We start from the raw sequence: 12,500 nt of genomic DNA, 5'->3' as shown, positions 1-12,500 counted from the left end.
ACTCGATTTGATAGATGTGCTAAAAATTACGAAGAAAATCTTTTAGTTTTGGAATACTTTCCAGGAGTGAAAAGTTCACTTGGTCCCCGTCTCTACGGAGACTACCCCCTTCATTCTTGATAAAGCGGTTTCGCGAATAATGGAACGGTACAATCCTAGTCCAAGACGAAACATCGCACGGCGGCGACACGAGCCAAGTCCATTTGTCTTTCCGTTATAAATTCCATAGCGTCATCTTCATCTCTTTCGTCGCGTTGTTCACAAGGTCAAACTACGGGTAGCTGCTGAAAGGCCAAAGAACAACAGCTGGACCAATCTCGAGTCAAGAACCACTGTCGCACTGCTTCCAAAGCAGGGCCCACAAACTGGGTTTTTATACGTATTGATAAAATGTAGAATGCAGTCTACCGACCTGATTGTACGAGTCGACAACGTGAAGGGCAGGGCAACATCAATGATGGCGTGACGTTGGCAGAGTTACGTGACAACTACGATACATAGGGTTGAAACTCAGAAAGCATCGCCCTCGCCAGCCATTTCGACAAAAAAAAACCTCCAAGAGCACATCTTATTTACGTTGCACTTGTACATGTGTTCTACGAGTAAATAAGAAGCTTAATTAAGCACGAGATGTTTGTTAGCGACAAAAGGTAAACGGAAGTGACATTTATCCTTTTAAACTAATCTTGACGCCACCACATTTATATTCCTTTCAAGACTAGAGGCGATAAGTTTAACAATCTGGCGCCGGTTGCTCGAAGCCCGGTTAACGCCAACCGTTGGTTAAGAGGTATCAAAACCTATAGGTTTCCATGGTATTCAACGCTGGTTAGCTGCAACCATGCTTCGAGCAACCCGGGGATGAGACTGCTGCCTCGGCAAGCGAAATGTTCACTTCCGGTTTCCGCAAGTCACTGAGTAACTTCGCGTGTTAAAGCTCGCGATGTATCGATAGAATTTCCAAATGTACCTTAGAAGACTCTGTGAGGAAGAGGCGTGAATCTTTGACTTGACACTGCACAGGTACGGTAACATCGATTACTTTGGTGGGTCTCCCGTGAGCCTCGTTTGAGCTAGAAGTAGCACAAAACGAAAAAAAGGTATCACAAATTTATCTACCCTAGGCAAAAAAGAAAGACTGCCTACGACTTATTATGGTCAAAAAGAGAAAAAGTGAGGTAGGAGACATAAAAATAATGATGAAGCTTGAAGTTTACAAGTACTCATTAAAATGAGGATTTCTTAGATTTTGAATTGCAACGCCGAATCTCAGCCAATCAGATGAAAAAAAGAAAACAATTGTGACCACGTGCTCGCGCGCGTTTTCCCGCGATTTCCCTAAATGTGTTATGACTGGCTCGGTCCACTACCTGCGGGTGATGTGATTGGTCAACGTACTCAGTGGTCGTTACAAAACGCGCTCATTAGCATATAATGCCCATCATCATCTACTCAATTAGCCAAGATAGTCAGCCCTTCACTATCTCTTAAAATCTTTTAAACATCCCATTTTTTGCAAAGAGGCTATGGGCCCATCAATCGCCATTACCCTATGATTTAACAAATTTTGATGGCTAATACTTCGCTGATTACTTAGTTCAAAAGCTTTGAACTTTGGGACATGACAAAGTTTAATAACTCCTCTGATCTTTTGACGCCAATTTGTTTATAGCACCATACCTTAAGGTGATGTTACACGAGCCGACTTTTAACGCCAATTTTTAACGCAACATTGTTGCGTTAAAAGTTGCCTCGTGTAACAGGGTGCAGAGGGCGATTTTTAACGCAACATTTTGTTGCGGCAACATGTTGCAGGTTTTTGAAAGCGATTCAAAAACCTGCAACATTGTTGCCCGAATTTTGTTGGTGTTGGTGCGTGTAACACCCCCGTCGCTGACTTTTAACGCAACATCTTCAAGAGCTACCTCTCTTATTAACTGATGATATACCCTTCTTTCCTCCCTCCGTCTAATCCAACTTCTCGTCCAAATAATTCGTTCCCGATTTCTTCTTTTTTCATCTTCCAAATCGTCCACTAACAACAGAACCTGAATGATTTTCAGCCGCCGTCTTCTTAACTCATTGTCCGCCATATTTGTCGAGCAGGAGCCTGGGTTCAAGTGTTGCGAGCAATGTTGCGTTAAAAATCGTCTCGTGTAACATACCGTTGCCGCAACAAAGTTGCGTTGAAAACATGGATTAAAAATCGGCGTTAAAAATCGGCTCGTGTAACATCACATTTATGTCAGCAAATTCATAGAGACAAAGTGTAAGAAAATGACTCACCTTTCTTCCATTGTCACCAAATGGCCATACCAGGCATTCACTATAACCAAACCTAAAAATACAAGAGAAAAGCTCAGTTTAAAAATGTGATCCTGATAATCTCCGTTTCTTGCAGTCTTCAAGGCTGAATGGAAAGCTAATGTTCGTGAATTTTAGAAAGAGCATTACAGTGCGGGACAATCAAGGTTTGACTTATGTCGATTTTTTCCGAATCGGCCGACATGTCGGACTGAAATCGCGCGCGCATCGGGTCGCCATTTACACGCGCCGATTTGCTTCACGATTTCTCGGGGCCGACAAATCGGCACGACAAATCGCAGCGTGTAAATAGGCCTTAACTTTACCATGCCCGGACGACTCGTACTCCACAATCCTCTCACAAGTTTCCTGCATCAGCCGAATCTGAAACCAGAGAGGAAGATTAAAATAATCTACATTATTATATAAACACCAATGAAATACCAAGTGAGCTATCGCGCGAAAACATGATCTCTTCACACGTGAAAATAACATGGTATCTTCACACGTGAAAAGATCACTGTTGTTATGGTTACATATAAAAATCGCCCCTTTCGATACATTTTGTGAAATGATTTAGTATTTCATTGGTGTTTATATAATAAATGAAACATTACATGGCCGCTCGGAGATACGAAATTTCTCTTCTCGTGTTGAAAAATATTTCACTCGTTCGCTGCGCTTACTCGTGAAATATTCTTCAACACTCGAAGAGAAATTTCGTATCTCCGCGCGGCCATGTAATATTCTGTGTATTATATAAACACATCCTCTATTTCTTTTATACAGCGTTCTGCAATTATGGCTTTCAAAAGTGTTGAAACATGTTGACTCGAAGTTGAATCGATGTTGATCATGAAACCGTTTGCCCACCCCAGAGGTCAACATCCTTCAACAAAATCGAAAGGATGATGAAGCAACTGTTGAAGTCCTTTGCCCAGGCCTTTATGCTTGTGTTTATGCGCTAGTGGAAACCAGCGAAGGGTTCAGCAAAAACAACGCCAGAAAGCAATAGAGCGACTTTCGTACGACCTTGAAAAAGTGTTCGCAATTTGTTTCACGGAACCTATGTTTGGCAACATTATAACAAAGCTTCTCCTTATTCCCGCTAAGGAAACTCCTAATATGGGCAGTAAACAGTTCGATTGCCCAATCATATTACTGTATTTCAAATGACGTCAAAGCGAAATGCCGATCGCGTTCCAGAAAGTTCCATGGAGAGATGACGTTGTTTGCACCCGCGTTCGCTAAGCCAATGAAAATTCGCGCTCGTTTGTTTTTGTTCAATAAGCCAATTAAATGTCTTGCCCTTTCGTTTACGTTCTGTTTTTACGTTTATTTTTCAAGGTCATATGAAAGTCACTCTAATATCATTGGCTTAAAGAGGAAAGATAATCATGCTGCACGTGTGGCACGCATTTTGGTATTTCTTTGCCGCACTCTGCAAAAACAACAACACGACGGTTATTTACCATTTACCAAACAAACCCGTAAATTTCGGTTGGAATGTAAATGGTAAGCCTATTTTGGTCTTCCCAAACAGAACATTTCCGGAGAAAACGGGATTTCTTGAAAGGTAGTCCAAAATTCCCAAACGGAATAGTCCATTTCCGAGTTGCTGTTTGTCTCGGTTTCGAAGTGAGTCTTGGCGCTCAACTATTTTAAGGGAAATGAATTTGCATAAGAATACACAACTCATTGCCATTTGAATAGTTGTGCACCAGGACTCGCTTTGAAACTGAGGCATGCAGCAACTCGGAAATGGGCTATTTCCAAACGGAAAACGTGTTTACCATTTGCATTCCCCCACGACTTTGCCCCCCTCCAGACTCCCTCGGTAAACTTGAATGAATTTTGTAAATGGTACACCCCGATCCCAACTGAATTTCCCATTCGGGAGTTTTTGCTTTCCATTTGAACAAACCTTGTACCAACCGGTTTCTGCTTGTAAATTGTTTAACAACCGACATAACCAAATTTCTGGTTTTGACGAAAACATCAGCATACAACAGTGAATCGAACGTTCAATAGACCTAACTGATTAGAGTGTAATGTGCTAGTTTTCTACCTCATACACTCTAATCAGTTAAGTCTGTTCAAATATAAGTGCTACACGGCCAACGTTTGTGAAAACGTAATCCTTGCTCGAACGTTCAATAGAAGTCGGAGTTCACGCTCTTGAGTGCATCATGGGTAATCAGGGCAAGATAGAGAGAAATTCAAAGGTTTGTAAGAAAGTTCAAAACGATGAAAAGCATTCATGCTATGCAATTTTGGGTTTTTTTATTTTCCAAAACAGACGATACGCGCTCAAAGGTGCGGCAGAATAAATTTGGAGAGAATGGCTATTGTAGAAATTATTTTGTTACAAAGAGTTTCTGCCATTCATTTACTGTAATTCTAAAGGCACAAAATTTACAGAGAATGTATGGAGACAGAAAAGACAATATTTAGTAATTCCAAAGAACGGATACCAAGTCTAGTTCATCTCAGTTGTGAACATGAACTTATTTGTATGGTTTATGAAGGCGCATGTCTATAAAGTAGAGTCATGTACAGTATATTTTGCTTGAATTTCCCGTCATGTTGCTCTGATTACCCATGATGCAATCAAGAGCGTGAACTCGTCTATTAGGGAGCTTAAGCACAGACGTTCGTAAGCCACGGACGGCAACCGGAAGTTGAATGTTTCCTTTGTTGGCGTGGTTTTGCTCCTTATCGCAGACAGGAAAAGCTCATGCTGATCACTGTGGCTTGACGTTACAACCGTGATGACGTCAAAACGCTCCAAAATGGGAAAAATTCAATTTCCGGTTGCCGTCCGTGGGTCAAAAACGTCTGTGCTTAAGTTCCCTATTCTATCTTTACGTCAAAACCGCTCGCATCAACCCTGTCATAGCGTACGTCACCCTTGTTTTCCATCGTGAACGAGATGGAATAATCCCATAATACTTATAACAGCCGCGTAAAGTTGAATTTTGAAGCGACGTCTTTATTGCCGCAGCCATCGCCATTTCTTTGGGGAAGTTAAGCAACGACAACGGCGACGGCAACGAGAACGTCATCTCAAAATATAAATTCGCGTCATTGCTATCACTTGGTGATTATTTCAACTTCTTCAAACCTTAAATTGGATATTTCACGTTGCTGACGACGGCAAACAAATGGGCAAAAGTGAAAAACGCACGTGCAGGGCGTGCAAAGCTATTGTTTTTGCTCACTAAATATGCAAATTTGCGACGTTCTCGTTGCCGTCGCTGTTATCGTTGTTAGGGACCTTAAGATCTACGAAGGCGACGTCAACGAATACGTCACCTCAAAATATCACTTTGCTGTATCATAATTCTCTCGCGGTTATTCTATCTCGTTCACTTCTTACAAAGTAAAGTAAACATAAATTGGTACGAGCAGTTACAAAGTTAAAATAGAGAATGAAAGATTTTCTGTTGCATGCTTACGTTGTAGTCAAAACTTCAAATTTGGTAATTTCACGTTGTCCTTATGCAGAGTACCACAAGAATACGTGCTAAAATCCGTGCTGCACGCGCAGCACGATTCTTTATGCTCTTTTAACCAATGATATCATTCTTTTGCGTCGTTGTTGTTGCAGTCGCCGTCGTAAAATCTTAAGCTCCCTACTTAAGCTACCTAATACCTGACTTAATACCTAATACCTGCTTAAGTAATTCTCTTTTTACATTTTCACTCCCGTTCACTCAAGTTTGATGTATGTACAGTTCATGCACATTTTGGATTCGGAACGACTCAGAACAAAAACTTCAGAATACCAATGAAGCGAACTTGGATTTCGACCGTATTTGCGTTGGCTTCCCATCATCTTTCGTGCCGACGACGTTGTCAAAAACTCCAAATTAAAAAGTTTCAAATAATGAGAGTTTCCTTTGATATCTAATAAAGTTCACAACTCGACAAAGGCAAATTAGGCATTCTTTACCAAACACTACTGTCTACTATTCATATGAATTAAAAGTAACAAAATATGACAACATTGACAGCGTTGTAAATCAAGGAATTTACCAACTTACACTATTTTCAGCTTCTCTTTTCTTCTCAGCCATCTGCTTTGTGAATTTCTCTCTCTTGGCCTCCGATTCCCTGAATTAAAATCAACTCATGAAAAGATGTATTTTTTCGAAGTCTGTTCAAGGAAACTCGGGAAAAAAATTCAAATACTCGTAACAGGAATCGAACTCCGTCACGACCTTTCTACGCCACAGTCAGGTAAGACGCTTTATGACAAATACATAAGCGTCCAAGTTAATAGTGTTGGTTACACTAGCCCTTTTACCCATGGGTAAATAGCATTTGCCCACGGGCAAGGACGTTTTTGTGTGTAACCGCTTTCCCTTGACCGAAACTGCCCTAGGATTATTTCCATGGATAAAACAAAAAAAAACCAAAGAACTTCCCATGAAAGTTCCTCAACTGAAAAGTACGGTTTATCTGCTGCCTGAGATGGCTTAGCCAATCATAAAGCAGAACGTAGGTAATACACGAAGATCCCTTATTATATTAATAGATCACTTTCGATATATTAAAATTCAGCCCGAAACAAAAGGCATCATCTCGAGGCTCTGGGGGAATAAATATGAGGATTTGTATGAATTTATTCCCCAGAGCCTCGAGATGATGCCTTTTGTTTCGGACTGAATTTTCATATATCGAAAGTGGGCTATTATACCCTATTATTTTACCCTGAGGGGATTCTTTCATTGTGTAACCGCATCCCAAAGGGTAACATGAAACCTGAGCTTGACCAAACCCAAGCTATTTACCCTCCGGAAGGCCTCAAACCAAAGGTGTGTGTAACCACAACTAACGCTGATATTAACGTTACTTGAGCAGTAACGAAAGGAAAGCCTGGAACATTCAGGCGTGAACGGGATTCGAACTCTGATCTCTGCGATACCGGTGCAGTGGTCTTATGTGAATTATCATGATTGAGCCCGTAGAGGATATAGATACGACGAAAGCTAATATATGAAAGCCGCACTTATTTAAACTGCGGAGAAAATCAAGTTAATGCTGATAATCACAGTTGTTACTTAACGCTACTTGAACAGTGAGGAAATGAAATATATATGGCTTTCGTCAGAACCTCATGACCTTGAAGCGGAGCTGGGGTTTTTTGAGTTTACAATTTTCCTTATTTGGATGTAACGTAGCTCGTGCATTTTCCCACGCGTGCAGTATCGATCTTATTTTTGTCCATATTTGGGCATACGATTGGTGTCCTAAAATGGCCAGCTTTGTTCCAAGGAAAAGAGTTGCAAGTTGCACGCTTCAAGGTCATAGGCTTCTACTTTCATATATTGACTTTCGTCATAAACAAGCCTCCGTTGGACTGTCGAGGTGTAAATGCTACAAGTATGAAAAATGTCACTGTCGATGGCCATTGAATAACTAACCATTCTCGAACAAGTGCTTGGGCTTAAATAGAGTACATTAGTACTTTTATTGCATCCATTTAGAAATCACTGGTGATCCTTGCAATCTGACTGGCTCTCAGCAGTGCAATTTATTTTGCTCTAAATCGCACCATTTCCCCAGCCAATGAGAAAGAAGCACCCAAACAAAACAACCAATCAGATTTCAAGGCTTGTCTAAGGTAACCAATCAAATTGCAAGAAAATGAAAGACGAAGAAAATCATTGTGTGGCGAATCTTACAACTTTTGTTCCCAACTGGATCAATAAAAATTGGTACTAACTAAAATCCTGGGGCCGGTTCCTGGAAGGAGGAATAAATTATACCAGATATAACAGTTATTCCAGGGATAAATCTGCTATTCTAACACAACAGAATTTATTCCGGGGATAAAGGTATTCCTGGAATAAGGCACATTTATCCCTGAAATAGAGTTATTACATCTTTCAGGAACTGGCCCCTGTATTTTACTGATTAAATAATTATTACAAGGGTTATTTCTAAATGGATGTAACAAAGTGGTAATTGAACTTCGAGTCCTGCAATTTTGATCTGAAATCATACTTGTGATTTCAAATCGAACTCGCTGCACGCTCTTTCGAGTTCAATTACCATTATAACACCACAAACGATGCACTTAGCGCGCATTGAACTCATTTAAACGATCGCTTTTCGTCTCGTTGTTCGGCACTAACGTTGTATGTTATGTTAATAAAATGATGAATGAAATGATGAAAAATGATGAAGTATTTGTCATAAAGTGTCCCATCTGACTATGGCGGATCTATTTTAATCCAGCACAACCTTCGGACTACTTATAAAAGATGCTCTATCACTGACCTATGGGAGTTCGTAGAAGCCAAGCCATAAAGGCCCAGTAATAAGGGCAACATTTTTCGTGCAACTTATCTCGCAACAATGTTGCGTTGCAAGTTGAGCTGGTATGTTGCGCGTATTACCACCCTCTTGCGCAACAAATTTTTATGTTGCAAAAAGCTAAGTAGACGTCGCTTTTACTTTGTGCAAGATGAAAATTTATTGCGCAAGAGGTGGTAATACGCGCAACAAACCATCTCAACTTGCAACGCGACAAGTCGCACGAAAAATGTTGCCCGTATTACTGGGCCTTTAAGCCTGGTTTTCACTATCGACGCAAGCATAAACACAAGAAGCATACGCAAACTCGGTAGCTTGTTGTTTATTACAGCCTTTTGTTCGGACAATAGGCACTAATTAACAACAAGTAAATGCGCCTGCGTGTGTTTTTAAGCTGGTGTCGCTAGTGAAAACCAGGCCTTAGGGACTTTAAGATCTACGACGGCGACATCCACGAAAACGTCACCTCAAAAGATAACTTTGCACCGTCGTTTGTCTTTCGCGATGATTCCGTCTCGTTCACGTTCCACAATGTGGGCCAAATATCCTAAAAATAAATTGGTACGAGCGGTTTCGGAGTAAAAATACAGCATGAAAGGTCTGTATTTGTACGCTCAAGTTGTCGTTAAAACCTCAAACCTGGTGATTTTGTCTCGTTCTCCCAAACTTTCATTCGTGTTTCTATAACGCGATAGAAACACGGTACATGTTTTCTATTTCTTAATTACTTCTTGATAACTTCGTCCATGTTGTACACAGTGAACATGATGAATTAATCGCGAAATACTAACGATGGAACTAAGTTATATTTAAAAGTGACGTTTTCGTTGCCGCAGCTGTTTTCGTTTTTTTAACTCCCTTTTTTTTTTTTTTTTTCGCTTCACCAGCGAAAGCCGCGATGGATTTTTACGACATCTTCGAAGACCTGTTACGGTTAAGATCTTCAGTAATGAAAACTACAAGAAAAGACCTCAAAGGACATTTTGATTACCTGGGGACTTAAGATTTCACTAGGTTTATAGTGAAAAGAGCATAGACCTCTTTCATAATTGAAGCGAAATAAAATATTCTTTTGCTTTAATGCTAATAAGCCTTCTAGCCTCGCTAGGACGAGCAAATTTCAAAAGAAAAATTTTGTTTCAAAATGAGGGCAGTAGATATAATTAACATAAATACAATAGAATGTAAAAGTGGTCGCCATTTATGAAAGTGGTCGATAAACCTCGGAAGACCTTAGACAGCAATGACCTGAACCAGGTTGCTGACCAGCGGTTTTTGTTAAAACAATGGTTTTCAGGGGGTGCTCAGTCTCGCGGGCTCAGAAAACCTGGTTGTGGTCATTGTTATTAGGGAGCTTAAGCACACGCGTTTTTGAGACGCGGACGGCAACCGGAAGAGAACATTTCGCGTGCCAGGACAGTGGTGTCTCCAAGATATTATATTAATCATCTTTAATGGAGAAAATATACTTAGCTATATAAATGTGGTTGTGTGTAGACAAGTTACAAGGGAAAACAGCTCAATTCCGGTTGCCGTGCGCGTGTCAAAAACGCGCGTGCTTAAGCTCCCTATTTACGGTTTTTCATAAACCCCAGTAAGATCTGCAAAGGATCCTTGAAAAAAAAAAAAACCATGGCAACAAAGTTGGACATCTTATCAAGAACGTTAGCGGATCCACATTGAGGAGTATGTTCTAATAACGGAATTTTTTCTTACAATTTTGATAAAAAACACACCCACCTGTCTTTCTCCATTTTGAGGAATGGATTGACCACCAAGGCCTTCACAACCCAAAACACAACGACAGGAACCAAAGTGCCGTAAAATATGGCTGCAGGCTGAATGTCTTCTGACAACGTGATAGGGAAACTGTAGACTTGATTTGCACGTGTCAGTCTATGTTTCAAAAAACAGGATATGTGACTTTAATTTGCGAACGATTGACTGAAGATATGAATATCATTCACCGGCCAGAAGGTCTGTGTATGAAAGAGAATCTGAGGTATTGGATAAAGTCTAAAGGCGCTGTTACACTGTGCAATTTTTCGTGCAACTTGTCTCGCAACGCCATTTCTACAAACGTCCTCGAATTACGAACAAGTTGTTTTACGGGTGTTACACTGAGCAACGCTTCCTGCAACTTGTCTCGCTTCGATGATCACATGAGGTTAAAGCAACATTTTCATTGGCTGGTGCCGCAAACCGTTGCAACACAAGTTGCAGGATAGATGTTACACTGCTCAATTCTTAAAAAATTCGTTGCAATCGTTGCGGAAAGTAGAATTCAATTCTACTTTCCGCAACGGTTTCTGCAACTGGTCTCACAACGTTTTTGACCGTTACATTGGACAACGATTCGTACAACTTGTCTCGAAATGGCGTTGCGAGACAAGTTGCACGAAGAAGTGCACAGTGTAACAGCGCCTTAAGGCTGCTTACGGCTACTTACTGGCTGTAAACCACATTAGTATAGGTCGGGGAATCGTATGGGGCCTGGTAAAATTAAGGATTAATATCACGCGTATTTTCAGAAGTTGCAGAAGTTACGAGGATAAATGCGATTTCTTGGGGTGCAGGGATGGCGCAGTGGTGAGAGCACTCGCCTCCCACCAATGTGGCCCGGGTTCGATTCCCAGACTCGGCGTCATATGTGGGTTGAGTTTGTTGGTTCTCTACTCTGCACCGAGAAGCTTTTTCCGCAAACTCCGGTTTTCTCCTCCCCTCAAAAACCAACATTTGACTTGATTTGTGGTAATTGTTAATTTCAGTTTACAGTGTCCCCAACTAGTGCTCCAGCGCTAGAACGACTACACACTTACAGTAAATAAAGTTCCTTTCCTTTCGTATCCTTTGTTTAGAATTTTTATTGAGAATTTCAAAAACGCTCTACGCTGTGCAGTTTCGTAAGAAGCCATTTCAGAGTTTAGTCGGCGTCAAAAAACTGTAAAACACACGGATCACCTTAATAAAATTTTATTTTTGTACAACAACGCAAAAGCAATGAAACCCGGGAATGAAACCAGCCCTGCTAAAAAAAACAATAATATTACTACATGAAAATAATGAAAGTAGTTTTTGCCAGGGCAATTAATGTCTCGGCCAACCACCATTTGTTACTTTTGCCATCTATCTTTTGAGGGCGCAAAAAACATACAGTTTGCTTTTGTCCAAATTTAAGAACATCATATCCAGCTTCATTCCACTGACAGAATATGGTTAAACAATTTCCTTTTGGCGATGGAGCTTATTCATTCCAGTCATCACATGCCAAGTTTTTTAACCCAAACAAAATACCATAATATTATTATTGGAATAAAATACAAGTTCAATTCCTGGAGAAAATCTGAACAGTGGAAATCCATTGTTAAGACTTACGTGTATAAGTACATCATTTGCATGAATATATCCAACACTGCGAGAAAAACATTTTTACACACAACATGGCTCTAATTCCCATATGGAAATCACAGAGTTACATTGACGATGCTCCCAGAGGCAATCACATTACAGGAATATTGGAATACTGTTAATTGGATGATGGCGAAAACTCACTTTATTTTTAAACACACACCATCTGGTATCCCAATGCGCACTGTAGCTGCTAGGTGACTGTGATCAGAGATTTGTCTCTCACATCCATATGCAACCAACGAACCAAACGTGCCAGTTCTTAAAAAATAATCAAGTCATGATCACACAGTGTACTTGCACTACATGTACAGGTGAAATAATTCCCAGTAATCAGGAGTCCTAAACCTGAGTTAGAGTTTTACCTAGGTTTACATCAGAAATAGAAAAGCTGCCTTTAAACACCACAAGCTACCATAATTGTAGGTGTTGAAGGGGCTATGTCCCGGGGAGGAGAGGGGGGG

General features: G+C 40.6%; 1 protein-coding gene across 1 annotated transcript in view; it reads right to left on the bottom strand.

Moving 5' to 3' along the window:
* Positions 1-12,500, bottom strand: part of LOC137997899 (dnaJ homolog subfamily C member 11-like) — a 34,928-nt gene that overhangs the window by 7,110 nt on the left and 15,318 nt on the right. The window contains exons 14-19 of the mRNA XM_068844221.1: positions 12,181-12,297; positions 10,369-10,524; positions 6,351-6,420; positions 2,631-2,688; positions 2,287-2,338; positions 971-1,073 (exon numbers count right to left, since the gene is read on the bottom strand). Coding sequence (XP_068700322.1) covers positions 971-1,073; positions 2,287-2,338; positions 2,631-2,688; positions 6,351-6,420; positions 10,369-10,524; positions 12,181-12,297 — 556 coding nt within the window. The remainder of the gene's footprint in view (positions 1-970; positions 1,074-2,286; positions 2,339-2,630; positions 2,689-6,350; positions 6,421-10,368; positions 10,525-12,180; positions 12,298-12,500) is intronic.

Source organism: Montipora foliosa, chromosome 3, assembly GCF_036669935.1.
Source record: "Montipora foliosa isolate CH-2021 chromosome 3, ASM3666993v2, whole genome shotgun sequence".
NCBI classification, from domain to species: Eukaryota; Metazoa; Cnidaria; class Anthozoa; order Scleractinia; family Acroporidae; genus Montipora; species Montipora foliosa.
The sequence above is the reverse complement of the archived record's forward strand: the minus strand, read 5'-3'. Positions and strand labels throughout refer to the sequence as shown.